At 36.0% G+C, this 20157-nt stretch overlaps 1 protein-coding gene across 1 annotated transcript in view; it reads right to left on the bottom strand.

The window, feature by feature from the left end:
• The window catches only part of col5a2a (collagen, type V, alpha 2a), a 32072-nt gene extending 12379 nt beyond the window's left edge, over positions 1-19693 (bottom strand). Inside the window, exons 1-17 of the mRNA XM_084422252.1 lie at positions 19261-19693; positions 5505-5720; positions 5381-5397; positions 5237-5269; positions 5109-5141; positions 4609-4662; positions 4416-4502; positions 4243-4320; positions 3233-3277; positions 3076-3129; positions 2318-2371; positions 2174-2227; positions 2034-2087; positions 675-728; positions 438-482; positions 222-275; positions 58-102 (exon numbers count right to left, since the gene is read on the bottom strand). Of these exons, the coding sequence (XP_084278378.1) occupies positions 58-102; positions 222-275; positions 438-482; positions 675-728; positions 2034-2087; positions 2174-2227; positions 2318-2371; positions 3076-3129; positions 3233-3277; positions 4243-4320; positions 4416-4502; positions 4609-4662; positions 5109-5141; positions 5237-5269; positions 5381-5397; positions 5505-5720; positions 19261-19357 (1074 nt within the window). The 5' untranslated portion in view covers positions 19358-19693. The remainder of the gene's footprint in view (positions 1-57; positions 103-221; positions 276-437; positions 483-674; positions 729-2033; positions 2088-2173; positions 2228-2317; positions 2372-3075; positions 3130-3232; positions 3278-4242; positions 4321-4415; positions 4503-4608; positions 4663-5108; positions 5142-5236; positions 5270-5380; positions 5398-5504; positions 5721-19260) is intronic.
• Between the last annotated feature and the right edge of the window lie 464 nt (positions 19694-20157).

Raw genomic sequence — 20157 nt, 5'->3', positions numbered from 1 at the left:
TAGCATCATTAGGTTTGCAGTTCACACTTTATATTTTTGTTGATTAAAATGTTTTACCATTGGACCTGGTTTTCCAACATTTCCTTGAGCACCACGCATACCCTGAAATAGAAAAGAAAAAGATAACTAATAGTGTTAAGAATAATAAGGAAACCAATACTGCTCTGACTTAAGTCATCTGAAGAATGTTATCACAACATCAAGAATGTTTTTGCCCTCACCGGTGTGCCACTAGGGCCTGGACGTCCTCTTTCTCCTGACATTCCCCTGGGACCCTGCATTTAACAATAGGCCATTTTACTTTGATTGGAAATAAGGCTAGAAACATTTGTGGCAATGTAAGAATGAAGAACGTCTGTTTTTATTTACTGGATTCACATCAATAATGATTTTTGTTTAACTGAAGTTTGTATTGTATTGTGTTGCAGTCTTCTTACCATAGGACCAGGGGCACCCATTGCACCGGGTCCACCAGATTCACCCTAAAATAATAATAAATAATATAATATATGGTGAATGTACTTAGAAACATGAAATGGTTAAGACAATCACATTTAATATGTGTGTGTATATGGATAGACAATGTGAAGTACTCAAATACAGTCTGAGGTTTTAAAAGCTAAGTGAGTGGCTACTTCATAATGAAATTAATTTTATATTTGCAAAAACTGAACCTTTGATCCCACAGCTCCACGTTCTCCTTTAAGACCAAGTGGGCCTTGGTGCCCCTGAATTATGAAAGGAAATAACATGATTATTTTTTGGTACACTCCATCTACAAACTTAAAATAAACAACAGGAATACAATTTTGAACTGGTAACTTGAAAATCATTCTTTGTACATTCTGCAAAGTATTTTTTTTTCTCAACCAAGTGAACAATAATTGGTTGGTGCTTGTGCAAAATAAGCTGCAATTACAGACATGATTTAGTTTTTTTTAACATTCTGTGTGTAAAATCTGACTGTCTGGCTTGCAGGTGTTTCATGTGGCGTGAGCATTCAAGACAAAACTGATGGCCTGATGGATGATCTGTAAGTAATTCCAAAATAATGATGTTTTGATAATTTAAGCAAACTCAATAAAAGTTCTACAGACCAAGAGAATGAGATTCTAGCACTTGACAAAAGTGGTATATTATTTTGAAAGAGCATATAAATCAATGCTTCTACTTTGTATTCTTTTGGTAACACTTTAGTCTAGGGTCCCATTCTCACTGTTAACTTGCTTATTAGCATGCATATTACTAGGATATTGTTTGTTTATTAGTACTTATAAAGCACATATCAATGCCTTATTCTGCATGACCATACTCTACATTCCTAAATCCTACCCAATACCTAAACTTAACGATTACCTTACTAACTATTAATAAGCAGTAATTAGGAGTTTATTGAGGCAAAATCCGTAGTTAATAGTTAGTTAATAGTGAGAATTGGACCCTAAACTAAAGTGTGACTATTCTTTTCTAATTTAATACAAAATAAGTTCACCTGGTCAATGTCACACATTAGCTTATTTGATTAGTGACCTGTAGGGAAGCACTTTATTTTTACAGTCCTGTTCCGCATGTACATACTATGTCCTTATTATAGCAACTACAACACAGGTGTCAAACTCAGTTCCTGGAGGGCCACAGCCCTACAGAATTTTGTTCCAACCCTGCTTCAACACACACACACACCTGCAGTTTTCAAATAAGCCTGAAGGACTTGATTAGCTGATCAGGTGTGTTTAATTAGGGTTGGAGCTAAACTCAGCAGGGCTGTGGCCCTCCAGGAACTGAGTTTGACACCCCTGAACTACAATAACTGGGTAGGTACTAAACCTGAACCTATTCCTATTCCTAAACCTAACCTTAACCCATGTAGTTACCTTATATTAGCAGTACTTTTTTTTGTGGTAACTACAATGTAATTACACTGTAAGTACACATACTGCTAAATAAAGTGTAACCTTTCAATATAAAGTCAGAATTTTGGACCCCACCGTATGCAATCTTAAATGGGGCCTAGAGATTAAGAATTTACTCACTCTGTGACCCTTTAAGCCTGGAGGACCCGGTGTCCCTGGAAATCCTCTTGCTCCCTGAACACAAAAGTTATTTAAACATACATGTAAATGCAACCACCATGCAATGATAAAAGCTGCTAGTGAAGAATGCCAAATATTACCGCAGATCCAGGAAATCCCATTTCTCCTGCACTTCCTGGAGTCCCTGGATCTCCCTATGACAACAGAAAATTCCATTTCAGATCCTCTTTACTTTTTTCCACATTGTTGTGAGGATGCCCATGATGATGGCATAGAGTACTCACATCTTCACCAGGCTTCCCTGGAGGACCCTCTGGCCCTCTCTGGCCAGTGCCACCCTACACAGTGAAGAGAGTAATTACCAAAAGTTGATTAAAACATAAAAAACAATGATGCATTTTACAGATTAAGTGCTCTTTTAGTAAATAAACAATGCATTAACACCAGAATCACTTTTGTAAGGAGGCTTAAACAATATAATTTTGGAATTTATAAAGGATGAATCTGCAGCACTGATGGGGGTAATTCAGCTATATTGTCATTCTCATGATCTCATGCTCAAAAACTGGTGCACGCCCTCAGAGTTTTGTTGTATATTTAATTCTTAAATAATACAAAACTATCTATTAAGTCACTTTAGTTAACAATAATCTGCAAAGTATAGTTCCTGCTGACTTCTGTGCATCAGCTTATGTTGATAATTCATGTATCAAATCACTAATTGGCTCTGTGATGTAAGTATACGTTTTCCTAAAGGTTACAATTTGATAAGATAAATTAAAGCACTAAATGGTGGGAAAAGAATTATAAGTAGCCTACATGTATAAAACCACTACAACAAATTCTTTGAGAATGTGAATATCCAAAGTTGTGGTTCCCTTTAGTAAATGAGCCATGAAAATTGACTGCAGTTTGCAAACAACCAGTAGTTTTTGAGTTTATCCTGGTTGATGTTTGCACTTAAATAAAGAGTGTGGGACAGACTCCCCCGGTAAATTATGAAGCCTTCAGAGACAGTACACAATTAATCATGTTCCCTCACCATTGACCCTGGATCTCCTACATCGCCTGGAGATCCTTGTGGTCCTGCTGACCCCTAAAGGAAATTGTATATACTTGAAATATGCAACTGCTGGAAGTAATATTCTTTGGACCAGATATGTGTAAAAAAAAAGATTTCTTATCAAATAAATACTTACTGGTGACCCATTTGGCCCAGGTGGTCCCCTTGTTCCAGCCTCACCCTATTGAAAAATAGCTTTGTTACTGGAACAATCACAGACTGCTTCAGCACGTTCAGTGTGGCACAACACAGCACCCAAATCAAATGATACAATGGTCTCATTATGTCCTACTCTAGGTTGCTCGTTTGAACTCAACTTTGCAGTAAATCAAGTATGATACAGTTCTTGTAATGTTTCTCACTTCTGATTGGCTTATATGCATGTTGGGGAAAGTTACTTTTAAAAGTAATGCGTTACAATATTGCTTTTAACTAATTGTGTTACTCGGTTACTTTTTATGGAAAGTGATGTTACTTTTTTTTGCATTACGTTCTCTCACCTGGGCATCTTACTCCAGCGATAAAAAAAGGTACACAGATGTGATATTTATTTAAAGTCATTTTGCTTATTAGTATAGTTTAATGGGATCAACGAAGGTCAGCAGCAAAGACATTAGTTAATAAAGTGATATTAAATACATCAAGTATATTATTTAACATGTTTATTATTGCAGGTTTGTGTAATATTCTGAGTTTGCATTTCACAGTTTTTATTCATTTTGAGGAATACTGAATCTGTTTTCGTGCAAGTGAGAAGAGTAAATGCATGCTCACATTTAGTCTAGAACTAAATAACCATCATGTTTACAGCACACCTCTGCGTCTGATTTCTCTCAACATGGGGATAGAAGAGGTGTCAGTCAATAAATGGAAAAACAAAGTAACTTGAGTGACACATGAAGGCCAAGTATGGTAACCCATACTCAGAATTTGTCATACACATTAGGAGTAGTGATTAGTGAACACACACACACACACACTACAAACCGTGGACACACACACATCCGGAGCAGTGGGCAGCCATTTTTGCTGTAACTCCCGTGGAGTTATTGGGGGTTAGGTGCCTTGCACCTCAGTCATGATATAAGAGGTCTTAGATATAATTATTTTTTGTTGTTTTGTTTAAATTACAGAATCTCCACTTACCCGAACTCCAGGCATCATAGCATGCTGAGCTCCTGTTTTGTCAGCAAATCCCCCGGCCATATGAGAAGACAACTCACCCTAAGTAACAGAGGACATGAGGCCTTATTTATTCTGTAACTGCTGTAACACTTTGTTAGATGTTGCTTGATCTTAATCAGTCTGGTAACACTCACTCCTGGGGTATGTCCTGGGGGCCCTGGCTCTCCTGGCTGTCCTGGAATACCGGGCTCTCCATCATATCCTGGGGGACCTCTGAGACCCTACAAGAGACATTAAAATCAGGCTAAAAACACATAACATTACAATAATATTACACAATATTTCACATCTTTAATCACATTTCGAAATTAATTAGCAGTTTCTTACAGGTCGACCTTTCGCTCCGCTGTCTCCTCTATATCCTGGTGCTCCTGGAGGCCCCTATATAATAATAATAATAATAGTAAAAACATAATTAAGGTAAATAAAAACTGTCTTTATAGCATTATCACTAATTGCGTTCGTTTGTGCAAGGTCTTATCATAGTCGTACACATAAAGTTTTGACTGTAAGATGATCAGATGAGTTATGAATAGTTAGTGTAGAAGGTTTCAACATGATTTACCAACATGATTACTTAAAAATATGTTCAAATAAAGACCAAACCAGCTTATGGAAATACACAGAGCTGTGCTCTGTCCCCATCTAGTGTCCAGACATCAGAAAACATATAGCAAGTAAACCACTAGATGCTGTATTTGTGACATAAGCATGAAAACACTGGTTTATTTTACTATATGTTTAATTGTATAATTGGATCTGTTTGATTTATCCTTTTTTTTTTTTTTATAGTGATCAGGACAAAAGTAAAATGGAGGAAAGCTCACCATCGGTCCAGGACGACCTCTTATTCCAATAACCTGAAATCGAGATGGAATTTTTTTATTATTTACAAACTGTACACATATATCCATCCTCATCTTCAAATGTAAGGTAAATGTTCATTCAAACATACATGTGGGACATCTCCAGGCTCCCCTTTCTGACCCTGAGATCAAGAATAGTGAAAATGTGTCACCGGAAGTCACTTTTTATGCATATTTACACTTTAAATAAATAACTGAATATTGGCAGTGCTGAGTGTAACTATATAGGTTACCTTGGCAACTCTGCCCGCTGACAAGAAAAAAAAAAAGAAAAAGATAGTTGTTGTTTATCTGTTCTTACATTTCAAAATTCTTTAAATGAATTTGTTTTCGGGTTTTTGTGGTGCTCATCCTCACCTGGTCTGCCATTGCCACTGTCATGTGTTGTGTCACAAACAGGACAGCACTCTCCTTCTGGGATTACTACCTTTCCACAGTTAGACACTTCATCACATTGCACCTCATCGCACAAGATGGTCCCGCTGTCACAAACACAGATCCTGCATGGTTCAGGTTTCCAGATGTCTCTGTTTGTGTACACCTGCCCGTTCTCTGAACAGCTCAACTCATCCTCTACAAGCAAAAAGAAGGTAAAAACTATATAAATAACGCATATAGATATGCATGCATGTGTGTGTGTGTGTGTGTGTTAATAATATAAGGAGCTTATTTTACATTTCTTTAATTAGGTTAGACATGTATTATTATAGCTATTTTTCTAAATGCATCAACAAAATAACTTTCTTTTAAAATGTTTTCCCCTTCTCCTTTTTCCCATGATAATGTAATTCGGTCTTTTTCAAGCCATATTTTTCCAAATTCAAATATGCACAATTAAAAGTCTGAATTTTGTATTGATTCTTCATATTTTTTCATTCTGTATTTGATAAAATGTTTAAAATCATCCTTTTAAAAATGGAAAAGGCAGTCACGGAATCACCTGATTATGTGTGTCATGCCATGCAACTAGTCCAGAAGGCCAGACAGAATACTTTACTATACCCTGAGAAAGTGGCTGGGAATGACTGGAAAAAGTGATCCCTTGTCTTTTAGAAAGGCTCTTAGTCATGAACTAATGCTCTCCACTAAGTCTGATTCATACATACTGTTTCCAGCAGTGTGCTATTCACCCTATCATTGAAATAAAGTTCAAATATTTATAAGAAACAATGTCCTAGCACCCTTTTTCAAGCAATTAATTACAAGAACATTTGTTTACATTTAGGAATGCAGTTTGCTGCTGTAACACCGATACACCAGGTGGCACCCTTGAGCTCCATTCAATGAAACCTTTTGGTATTTCTCTGCTCACCTGAAAACTTCACTCTGAGGAAGATGTTTTTGTACCCCGCCATGTGAGAAAGTGGGTTAAAATAGTAAGAACTATGAATGTATCTCAATATACTGTAATACTCTAATCTATACAGACAAGGATCACCAAAAGCCTACATACTGTTGCAAGAAAGTAGGTAAAGATGTAAACTTTTTTAGCACTGTAGGCAACTCATAAGGAATGATCATCACGTATTGACTCTGGGATGCAGATCAAATGTGACTAAACCTTATAGCTTAAGGGGAGACACAACCATTAAATTCTGAATGTGAGCATGCCAAAAGTGCGTGCACAAGCTAATGAATAAACATATCATAAATGAATGAAGCAGATTTATTAGGAGGGTGTTGATTGGAAATTGCTGATACCCTTTTTTTTTTACCAGAGGGAATGAATGTCTCAGGGAAGGATGCCAATGAAAAGAGAGATATTTTTCTGAACACACAGCTGCTGACAACCTCAGAGAACACACCAGCAAACATTCTAGTTTATATGTAAATTTAGACTAGTGTTCAGGCTGATATATTCAGTAAATTTCACTCTTTGTATCATTCCAGGCCTGAATATGGGAGGAGAACAATCTTTCTCAAGCCACCCCTGAAAACCTTACCATTAAAGGTGAAGAAAAAGCTCACTCTTTCCCCCGGGTAGCTCATTTATTGCAGACTATGCACTTTCTACAGCAACGGTTCAAATCCCCTAGTGATGATGATAGCAAAAGCATGGTCCTTTGTGGACTTCTGACGTACATTTTCCACCAGTCTTCCAGTCTGGCCTGACCTGACCACACTGAACATGCTCAGCATTACTCCATGTCAGCTAAAGTCTGTGGTTCCCTACTAAATGCTAAGGCTTCCGTAGGAACGGTCTAGGAAAACAATGGGCAGCTTTTTTACAATTTACATCTCCACCAAGATACTGCATTGTGGGAGTTTAACTAATATAAATCACATGTATTTTCCTTTGGTTTATGTGGAAATACTCATAACTTGCTGTGTTCAGGGACTTTGTTGTTGGAACAAGGCTGTAAGGGTTAGAAAATGACCTTATGGAAACAGTGACTCATCTGAGTCTGTCTTTCCAACACCAAGTATGAGTTTATGTGTGTGAGAGAGCAGTCTTTTATTCAATAAATGTAAGAGTTTCATCTGAACACCGGGCAATGTTAAATGAGAATTTGATTATATGATGATTGTGAGAACTTCATTGATGAATGCAGATGTACGGTAATCACACATTCCAGGAAAATGCTTTTTTTTTTCCATAAAGGAAGCATTTGTTTAACAGTTAAACCAGATAAGTTGCATTCAAACTCCAGGGAAACTTTAAAAGGTCTCCAGTCCTGCTTTTTAAAAGTCAATGACACAAATAAATTGTGTGTTTCACAGACCTCTGACCTCTCTTGTAATTAACTGATAGAGTTCCCCACAGTTCACACACAACTCCCTCTTTTTGAAGAAGAATCTGTGTGAAAATGGGATGTTGGTGATTTGTCTACATTGTAATTTAGACTGTCACTCCAGACATATAGACCTCAAAGTGACTGTAAAGCCTATGATTATTTAAGCCTTGACTCTATGTCCTTGTGACAACCCTTTACTGAGATACAAATGAAGAGTCACACTGGTTTCAGTCTAGGGAGAACAACCTCGTTTGTAGAAGGAAACATGTTTTCCTCGTTTGGACATGTCTTCCACTTTTTTTCTTTCTTTTTTTTGTGCTTTCGATGATGTGCGGTGAGAAACGTGGCCCAGAAGATTCTTTTTTTTTTTTTTTTGGACTGCATAATTTTATTGCCACATCACACTGTGCTCTAAAACTCTTACCACCAGTCCTTAATGAATTAATTTCAATATTTAACTTGTTTAATCTTAACTTCTATCCTTATTAACACATCATTTCAAATGCAACCTATTCTTTAGAATTAACTAAATTTTTAATGCTATAACTACCAAAAAAAAAACTAAACATTGTAAAATAAGTTTTCCTAGAATAAATGACATATAAAAAAACGTTTCCATCTTGTACAACTACAATATTTTAACTTGTCTCCCAGTCTTTTTACACAGCTTTTACCACGTCTGAGAAATCATGAAATTCATGGTGTCATAATACACTTGGCTAGAAACAAGCTTGGATTTTCAGTATATGGAGGCCTGGAATAGATACAAGTATTTGCTGAAAAGAAATGTATATGAAAATTTGCTAAACCGGTTCATGGCATATTGTTATTTAGCTTTAACAAAAAAAAAAAAAAAAAAAAAAAAAAAAATTTAAATGACTGTTCTGTTTTCATAGATAGATAGATAGATAGATAGATAGATAGATAGATAGATTCCTTTACACAATTTGAACTCCTGCACTTTTTATACAAACTTAATATATGTTCAGACGTTGAAGGCTAAATGTGTCTCTGTGTGAGTGTCAGGCAAGATATTTAATCTATGCAGGTCAATACCAGTCACATTCTTGGCTGAGATCAACAAAATCTCATGACCTGACATAGGCCTACTCATTGCTTTCCTAGCCTCCTTTCATGCATCAGGAGGGAAACATCAGGGCAGTTAAAAAAATTATTAAATTTACAATAATATGATTCATCATTCGTAAGAGAAAAAATAAATCTTTTTTTTTTTTTTTAGGCTGTGGATTTCATTAATATTATTATTTTTATCTTTGTGCATCCTGTGAGGAACAACCCTTTTTCCAGGGATTGAACATCCCTCCCTTATGTTTCTTTTCGTAGTGTGTTTCCTCCTCTTTGCTTTGTTTGGATGTTGTGAGAGCTTGCAGAGCTTCCACAGCTGGTCTGTCATGATTCTAGCTTACATTACACTGTTTTAGATGGAGAACCTCGAGGCATCAGCGGAGTGGATTTATATAAACATTTACTTCATGTGACCCCACACTGTGGTACTTCCATTTCAGATCAGCCTCTTTACCCTTTTTCTTTTTTTCGACCTTGGATTAACTTAAGCTTCAAACGTTGTCATTAGAATCAACTTTAAACTTGAAATGCATGTTGCAATACATATTTCAATAGTATCTCTGGATTTTGTTTCTCTTTGGGCATGAAATTGAGATCAAAATAAACACTTGGATCAGATGTGATGAATACGTCAAGTCAAGTCACCTTTATTTTTATAGCATTTTATACAGATTGTTTCAAAGCAGTTTTACAGTGATAACAGGAGAATGATGCATTTTAGTTCAGCTGAAGTCAGTTCGGTGTTGATTCAGTTCCTTTGTAAAGATCATCAGTTATTAAATTAGCTCATTTCATCTACAGTATAAAGCAGTTCTGCAAAAAAGGATGTCATCATCCAGCTCAGTTCAGTTCTCATTCAACAGCGTCAGTACAGTCAGATCAATAATATTGTTAAATATGAAGTGTTCCCAACTAAGGCAGTGGCAAGGAACCAAAACTTCATCAGGTGACAGAATGGAGAATAAAAACCTTGGGAGAAACCTGGCTCAGTCAGGGGGCTAGTTCTCCTCTGGCCAATGAACAAACACTGTGTGATTATGATTCAGGCAGCATCACAAGTCAGAATTCAGAAATCCTCATATGTCTGTTGTAGATATTTGAAATCGGTTGTAATGGACATGTTCTTAATCTCATAAAAGTGAGACTGCAGACTGCTCCACTAGAAGGCATCCCACTTGCTCTGGAAACCTTTGAAGTTTATGGCGTCTTGTATCTTTTTAAAGAATGATGTTTTGAATGGTCAAAAGGTCAGCTTAAAGGTCAGTTCTTGCAAAGGCCATAAATTATATAGACTGATACTGGTTGGTTGTGTTTTAACTTTTAACATATGTACTTAATATTGTATTGCAAACTCATTCAGCATATATAATAATATCACAAATTTAACAGAAACACAAAGTACTGACTGGAAACAGATTTGGTTACACATTATTTCGATGGTCCACTTTAGACATTCTACTAAGTACTAACTATAAGTAACTTTGCAGCTACATGTCAACTAACTCTCATTAGTAGACTGTAGTAGACTGACTGTTAGGTTAGGGTTAGGTGTTAGGGTCCGGTTAGTAGAATGGGGGACCATCAAAATAAAGTGTTAGCAGATATTAAGCAGACAGTACCAATAATCTAATGACTGGTAAAGCTGACATGTTGCAAAGTTACTTATAGTTAGTAGAATGTCTAAAGTAGACTATCAGAAAAAAAACTTGTTACCACAGATTTTATGTTTTATTCAATGTATTTCTGTATGATCTAGTTTTATAAATGAAAGTAAACAGATGGACTAAGTGAATCTTTTCAAACTCAAATTAGAAAATAGGAAACAGTATACTCATTGTCGATTAGATGAGAAATAGACAAGAGAGTCAATGGTTTATCTCCTTTTCATGATTCCATGGTTATAGAGTTCTTCTCCTTAGAGCTTTTGAAAATGTCTGATTAGTCATGAGCAGCTGGTTTGACTGCAGTGTTTTGTGAGAATACGGGTCCGGAAAAAAGTGATTAACCGCAGAGTAATTTCAACAATCCTAATTGTTTGACCAGCAATTTATACCTAGAAATACTTTACAATACAAAAACTAAATTCATATACTGTCTAATTTTGTTTAGAGATACAAAATACTGTAAAATATTTATTCATATATATCATATTTATTCAAATATATTATATTAATTTTATATTATTAAAAAAAATGTCATATAGAGCCTATGACAGTTAAATTGGCAAGTCTTAATCAAGCCTAATCGAGCATAAAATCTTAGATTAAACAGCAGGTTAAATATTGAAATTATTTCCTTAATGACTAAGAGGTATAAGGTGAGGGTTTTAGAGCACAGTTTGATGTGATAAACTGAAATTGTGCAATAAAAAAAGCAATTTAGATACCTCTTTGAGGTCATATAAGTTGCAGTTGTAAAGGAAAACTGCACTCGTCATGCAATTGCATGGGGTTGTTAGTATCCACAATTTTTTAATGACAAAAAGAGCATCCTTATTGGCTGACTAAAAATATAAGACAATAAGAAGAGGTAGATTTGATGTAACCATTATGAGACAGCAGGGAATGATATCATTGCTAAGACCTAGACATTACTCAGCGTTCTCTCCAGAGGAAATGCCAGTGTGAGAGACTTCCTGCTGTGAAGATACGAAAAAGAACTAACTTACAAGGTGGAAAAATGTCTCTCTCGTGGATGTGTTTTTCAACTTTAAGCTCCTGCCAGATTGAAGTTCTGTGCCTGGATCACATTTTCTTCCTTAATATGATATATGAACTGTTTTGGCAACATTTATCTACTGGATACATACGGATTGTAGCTAGTTTATTTGAAGGACACATGAACAATGTTTAACGTCGGTTTAATGTAAAAAGTAAAACCGCATGAGGAAGTAATTGGTATAATTGGCCTAGTATTTACAATAATTGAGTGTACACTGGATATACGCACAAATGGCTTAGCAACAGAACAAGAATCAAACTCCTTAACAGTAATTTCGTACATCATTCCTTGATTTTCATTTTGAGAACTACTTCAAACTGCAGCTGCTTTTTTAACCAATGGATATTACACACAAATAATTATAGATTAAATATGTAATTTTCTAATAGGCCTCAGACATTTACAAACTGAAATGTGACTGCCACATGGCATCTCAGGATGACTTTTTTCTAACACTATTAATCTAATCTTATTGTGTTCATGACTCAAACTGTGCAGATGTTTCAATACAAACTGGGCTGACTCAGGTGGCCTAGTTATTAGAGTGAATGAAGTGCATGATAGTTGCTTGTGTTGAAAAGCACACTGTGTTCTCATGTTGAGAGTTCTCATTTTTCTCTAGAGTGGACTCAGTCACTGATAAAAATAAAATAAAATGATTCTGCGGTGAAGTAAATACTACAGAAAAAAAAAAGTTTAATTTCTATATTGAGTTAATTCAGGCAAGAATTAAAAAAAGGATATTAAATATTTGTAGTACTCGATTCAAGCTTGTGGAATTATATTTTATTTGGAAGTGTTTGTTATGTTTACAATGATTCTTTGAGTAAGTATCAAAGTTATAAAATTAAGTAAAACTTTCTGATACTGGTGTTCCCATCATGCACTGAGGCATGAATATTAATAAGGTTGCATTTTTAAAACAAGGAACGCAAAAAGTGCTGCATGGGGTGTAGAATCTGCATCCCGGTGCTCTTTGGGTGGGATAATTCAACTCATAAAAACATATCAAGCCAAGCTTTTTATATATTTCCTTAAATTCTCGAGTGCCTTGGCTTGATATATTTTAATGGGGTTGCATTTTTCACTGTTTTATCATTGCTTTTGTTGTTAGATTTAGTTACTTGCTGTTTTGTGACTTTTGGAGTTCATTTTCGACCCAAAATGATCCATTCATGCTCAAAAAATTGTGAATTGTGTACCAAGTATTGAGGTCTCTGTGTAGATATGTTGTCCTACAAAGTGTAACAAAAATGTTTCTATGTAAATCATACACTTTAAAAGCATGGCTTAATTCAGTTACATTGTTTGAGTAAAATGTAGCCTACTGTAAACAGAGAATTGCACTCAAATGAGTAAGTAGAAATTACTCCGCAGCCTTTAATGGCCAAGTTAAATGTACTTATTCTCTTTGTTAATTTTACATAGCTCAGTTAAGTAGATTTTGCTTAATTCCATGTGAAATTTACTTTAAAAAATTAAAGCAAAAGTAAGCAAAAGTACATTATGTCAAGATGCAGTTTTACCCAATAACTGAAGGTGAATATCCAAGTATTACTAAATGTGGATTTGTTAAGGATCCCTTAAAAAAACTATTCAGAAAAAAACTTGAATAGCCCATAAATATGTTGGTTTGCAATCAAACTCAATTTGAATTAAAAACGGACTTCTCTGTTTAGCCATCAATCCTTTCTCTAGTCTGAATGACATCTGTTTCATTTTCAGCGCAATGTAGATATCATTATAGGGCTGTGTTCTATTAGTCACTGGCAAAAGTCAAAAGTAATGTGGAATAGTTATGTTGAATTGATCTTATGGCCCGAATCCAAAACCTGTCATTTCATCTTGTCATTATATATTTTCAAGCTGGGCAGCCACAAAGGGCTTTATGTACTTTAAAGGAGCCGTATGTAAGATTGTGGCCAAAACTGGTACTGCAATCACTTTCAAATTACTGTAGAGCGGTGTATCCCCTCCCCCTCCCCCCTGACTCGAGGTTACCAGATAGGCTGCAGGATCCAGCAGGAACGTAGCTGTGGTAACGAGAGCAGAGCTGGCAACCCGGATGCCGAAACACTACTGACTTCGTGATTGGTAGATAGGTGGAGGGTGGCGCTTCAGGCCAAAACACATGACAACATCAACATCAGTTGAGGGCTGCAACTTCACTTTTTAAATGACAATATCCTGGCCGGACTACTGTTGTCAGTGATATAAGTATTTGAAATGAACATGATTTCTTAATGTCTAGTGACATATCAGGGCCATTTTATGATTAATTGAAATACATTTCTTACATACAGCTCCTTTAAGTATTGGTATCAACACCATCATGGTACAGTAAATTTCTCATAATGTGAGAAGTTTGAGAATGGTATGGCTGTATGTTATAGTTAAACAGACAAGGAATCGGGTTTTTAAATATTATTCACTCGTTTAGTGATGGATAATATTTTTGGGGGATTTTACCGGACAGGTGGGCTAATAAAAATGAGGCAGCGGATGTGATATGGTTCAGTTAGTAAAATGACTTGTGCCATTGAGCATGGTATCTGTCCTTCAAGAATAGTTCAAAAATGTCAATTCTGTCATTATTCTACTAATCCTTATATTGTTACAAACTTGTCATTTTCTTTCTGCAATGAAACGCATGAAGTGAATTTTTGGAGAGTAGTCTGAACATACAGTATTGATAGTGAATATGGGAATGTCAAGCTCCAAAATTACAAACTCCAAAATGTCAAAAAAGTAGTCAGTATGAAGATATGTTGTATTCTAAAACTTTTAGAGACATGTGAAATTTAAATAATAATGTTCCCCTAAGTGTTCATGATATAATTAGTAATGTCTAATGTGAAAAAAATAATTCTTTTGAGTCAGATCTTATTAACAAATAAGGTGATTTTAAATTGAAATTTTAATTCCGTTCACAATATTTGCCGAAATGATTCTTTGACGCCTAATGCATTATTCAATATTTTAATAATTTTTTGTGTGTTTCAAATCATACGGGTTTGGAACAACAAGCGTGTGAGTAAATGATGACACAAGTTTCTTTTTTGGGTGTCTAGTAGCCTACATCCACAAAATAATCAGTATATGAAATCTAGGCTTCTTCTTTTATCCATCAAGAAGTGTTTTTGGAGACTAGTGTAGCATTAACAGACAAACAGATAGGACTAAAAACGTATAGGCCAAATCCAGATGATATACAGACCACCTGGAACAGCTGTGTATAAGCTTATGAACCATCTCAAGGGGAGATCTCGTCATTTCCTCCACTGCCAACCTCTGCGTTCTCTACACAGTCATGTTTGGCATACATATGTCTCATCCTCCTTGCTTCCTGACCCTGTAAGACTGCCAAAAATATATTTGAAGGTTTTTCACTAAATCTATTGAACCTGAGGCTGAAGGCTTGCTTGCACATGACAGACTTTGCTGAGCTATTGTAGTTTATAGTGGTAAAATGTCTGCATTTGCTCTCATTTTCCAAACCCAATTGTCCTCAATGGTGTTCGAAAACACAGTGTTCTTTACATCGGCTACATGACTTCCTCCACAACCACATTTTAGCCAACATTTGTTTAATATTTTACAAATACTGCCAAAGCAACCAGTTTAACATCTGGAAGACATCCCCCGGGCTTGCATTCGCTGACTGCCATAATTTACTTTATAAAGTAGTTCCCATGGAGTAGGCTCAAGAGCGCGCTAAACATTAAAAATCCATCCTCTAAATTGTTTATTGCATGGAGATGCCCAGTGCCATCTCTGCGAGAGATCAAAGGTGCTATGGATTGTACAGTAAAGGTTAATAGTGTTAAAAATTGGTGTCATATGGAGAATAGGGTTCTCTCCCCGCTCCCTCTTTCTCGCTGTCTCTATCCCTCCCTCTTGCAGGACCAAAGAGGCATGTAATCAAGTCATAGCTCAAAAATGCAGCACATGTTTTCCATCAGCACATAAGCTGTGGACTCGGTCGAATGCGCATATTTGGATATTTAGCTGTAAAGTGAAAACACTCTCTTTGTTGTAATATAATTTATGTGGCAACAATGACTGAAACCAGTTTTTAAACAAAAAATGGCATTAATTCATGTAAATAAAATAAAATAGATTAGGACAGAAGGCTACACAACCTTATAATAAAAAAAATCCAGTTAACGGTATAATGCTAGAAAGACGATCTTCTGTTTGGGTCAGAGAGAAATTACAGTGTTTCTCACTGTAAAAGTAATCCAGTGAAGTAATCCAAAAAGTAATTTGTGTGGATTTGTTTAACCAAATCTACACAAAATTACACATTATCCAAAAGATTAGGGGTATTTAAACCTGTTCCATGTGATAACGCTCAGATGAAAATATGTTTGATCACGTGGAATGGATGAAGAACAGAACAACAACACTTGGACTTTATGTGGTGCGTGCTGGCATTGAAATGTCTGTGTGAAAGGACATGGTGAGAGAAACAGCATCTTTTATGCATTAGATAGAAAAATACTAGCAACCTAACCACATTTGCCGAAAAGCACATTTAATTTTTTGTTGTTTTGTTTTTCAAGAGTAATTTTCTACTCTGAACATTACATAAATATTACCGTTGTAACAAAACTGTTTAGAAAGAAACATCTGTTTTCAGTTAGTCACTTTAAATAGCTTGAAACCAAACCTTGTAGTTTTCTTCAAGTAAGGAATAGTATGTACACAAACATACTTTAGTTAAGTTGGTAACATTTTATTTTGATGGTCCACTTCAGATATTCTACTAACTTTAAGTAACTTTGCAACTACATGCCAACTAACTCACAATAGAGTATGAGTAGACTGTGTGCTTAATATCTGCTAACACTTTATTTTGACGCTCCCCCAACAGACATTCTACTAACTATAAGTAACTTTGCTACTACATGTCAACTTATTCTACTAACCCGAACCCTAACACCTACCCCTAACCTACCAGTCAACTGCAGTCTACTAATACTGTAATGAAAGTTAGTTGACATGAAGTTGCAATTGTAAAAACTTGTATTAAATGTACTATAGAGATTAACATACATATGAGAATAGTTCTAACTTTTTTATAGAGCCTATTCAAATGGGCAAATACTGTATGTAATTTAGCAGGAAACATGATAATGCCACCAAAAAAGTGCATGATTATTAGGCTGCATAGATTAGGTCAGCCGGAATTGGGGACACTTCCTATAACACCTGATGTACTCGTTACATCATAAGAAAAATGGCATCTTCGCTAATGTTAGTCTTTCTGTTTGTTCCGAGGTTTACTGAAGTCAGCCGGATCTGGGCCGTATCCAGATCAGATGGTGGACCTTTTTTTCTAAGCATGTTTATAAAAATTACTTAAATGTCCTAATTGATCTATGGTCTAATCCTGGCTTAGTCTAAGCCCTGTCTGTGAAACCGGGCCTTAAAGGGATAGTTCACTTTGAAATTAATTTTTGATATGTTTTAGCTTACCTCAAGGGCATCCAAGATGTAGGTGTCTTTGTTTCCGCAGTAGTTTCAATTTTGATATTTTTAGGTCAAACCGTTCTTGTCTGTCAGTCATATAATGCAGGTCGATGGTCACTGGCTCAAAACACAAGCACAGAGTCCAAATTAAAACAATTCCCCATCATAAGTACACATTGATGGCCTAAGACACGAAACGAGCGGTTTGTGTGAGAAAACGAACAGTATTTATATCGTTGTTATCTCTTGAAAACAGCACACGTCCAAATGATCCGGCGCGGGCGGGTATAGATATATACATAGATGTCGCCTTGGCTACGGTTTCGTTCCAATGAACTGCAGTAGCGAAGGCGACATCTAGTGTATACATCTATACCCACCAGCGGGCGGGTATAGATATATACAATAGATGTCGCTTGGCTACGGTTTCGTTCCAATGAACTGCAGTAGCCAAGGCGACATCTATGTATATATACCCGCCCGCGCCGTCAGATCATTTGGACGTGTGCTGTTTTCAAGAGATAACAACGATATAAATACTGTTCGTTTTCTCACACAAACCGCTCGTTTCGTGTCTTAGGCCATCAATGTGTACTTATGATGGGGAATTGTTTCATTTGGACGATGGGGAATTGTTTTAATTTGTGCTTGTGTTTTGAGCCAGTGACCATAGACCTGCATTATATGACTGACAGACAAGAACGGTTTGACCTAAAAATATCAAAATTGAAACTACTGCGGAAACAAAGACACCTACATCTTGGATGCCCTTGAGGTAAGCTAAAACATATCAAAAATTAATTTCAAAGTGAACTATCCCTTTAATATTCAACAATATTATTGATCTGCCTTACTTAAGGTGGATGATGACGCAATTTTCTTCTAGAAACAAACTTTGTTGTATTATTTTCATGCTATCACTATGAAGCTGCTTTGATACAATCTTGCTATTTAAATAAAGGTGACTTGACTTGACCAAAATACATAGTTTTTGAGAAATCCCACCAAAAAATACTACAAAATGTTCACCTAAATAAAATATTATTACTTCTTAGCCTAAAGTGCACAGACTGGTGTGAAAAATAAAATCTGATTTTACATTGGAAAAATATTATAATTGTGTATGCATGCTATATAATTAAAAAGTTAAAATAAACTTCAATTATTATAATTTTTTTGTGTGTAATGATCATTTACCAGAAGGTGGCGCACTGCCTGTGAAACCCCAAAAATAGGTTTTGAATCCAAGAGGCACACGTAAAACATGTTGTTCAGATAGGCATATATCAAAATCTGCTAAACATTCAAGATCAAGAGAACCTCCCTAGAAGTGTTGTGTCTGGTGACATCATTTAGGGAAAAATACACGTCACATGTTTGAAATGCTCTAAACCGGGGCATGACTGAGGTAATAGCACTCAGGTGTTTTCTCGGCTGGGTGGGTTTTTTTTTCTCTCTTTCCATGCATGTTCAGAGTCAGAGCCTTACTCATAATATCCTCACACATCTGCTCCGCATTAGGATGCAAGATGTGTTCCTGTAGAGACTTGTGAGCACAGTACTAAAGCTGAAATCGATTTAGCAGATGTGAGAGGAGGATATTGGTGCAAGTAGACAACAAGTCTGATGGTGCATGTTGAAGAGTCAAGAGTAAACTGTGCCCTTTGCCCATCCTCATATGTCACAAAACTCCAAGTGACATCACCGTTAATCATGTTACAGTATGGGAACCACATGGCATAGCTAGTGATACTTGCTGGTCAAAAGTACTAGGCTACCAAATCTCCAACTTATGGCATAGCTAAAGATGCTTGCTGGTCAAAAGTACAGCCAAATCTTATGCAGATATATGCAACGTCCTTTAAAATTAAGTTCCAATTTTAAACAGTAAACAATTAACATATAAAAAGCTTGATATTCAAGCCTTTCCAGACAATTTCACTTTATATACATAAATAAACCTTACTTGTAAACATTTATATAATTAAATAAAAAATAAAAATAAAAATAAGACCAGTCCCATGTCATTATACCAAGATCAAAAGCAACAGCTTTAGCATCAGCACAATTAGCTTCATAAATAAACAGCAACTTACCACCGTTTTCGTCTTGGCATTTCACAAATTGTAAAAAAGCCACAGATAAAGCCAGAAACAGGACAGTCCTATAAGGCTCAAAGATCATCATGCCCATATCAAAGACATGAGCTGTTCTTGTGTGCAAAGTAACAGGAAAGAGGAAGGAAAAAAGAGTCCAGGTTATCGCTGCACCATGAAGACAGACTGAGGTTTTTCCAGCTCAGAGCAGCAATCAGACCCAGCCCCACTCTCTGCTGCCTCTTTTTTAACAGCTTTAAGTAAGAAGAATGCTGCCAACCCTAATTTTCCTCCCCCTTTTGTCAGTGTTCTCTCGTAAGCATCCACTCTGTCTCTGTAGAATGAAACTGTATGTTCCTCATGAGTCATGACTATTCTTTAAACATCGGTTGTTCTATTGTAACAGTAACTCTTGAATATGTTTTTGGTGATTATTCACTGATATGTTAGAGTCTGTTGCTAAGAAGGACAGTAAACTGGCTTTATGACAGTCTTAACTGCACTGCCTTTACTGCTGTTGCTTATAGGCTCTCTTTTTACAAGGAAACAAGAATAGAGTTTATATCCCATTTGTCTTGGGTTGCAGATGACAGATTTAAAGAAGTAGTAAAACGAGAAGGGGAGACAATGTTGAAAGGTAAAAAAAAAAAAAATTCTTCTGCTCTGAAGGAGTTTAAATTCATTTTTGCTCGTTCTTCATTGCCTCACTATTAAAAACTAGACGATAGGATCAGCTAAACATTCCCTTTGCTGGTCAGGAATCTTTTACAGTTCCACAGACTTGTGCAGTTCAACATTTTATTAAGCGTATTTCACATGCTGAACACATGGGTATGAATTACTTCATTAACACAAACATTTACGTGAAAGATGACCAAGATCTTGCATGTGGTTTGG

The sequence above is a fragment of the Rutilus rutilus genome (assembly GCF_951802725.1).
Source record: "Rutilus rutilus genome assembly, chromosome: 10".
NCBI lineage: Eukaryota > Metazoa > Chordata > Actinopteri > Cypriniformes > Leuciscidae > Rutilus > Rutilus rutilus.
Note: the sequence above shows the minus strand (reverse complement) of the source record. Positions and strands in the feature narration are given on the sequence as shown.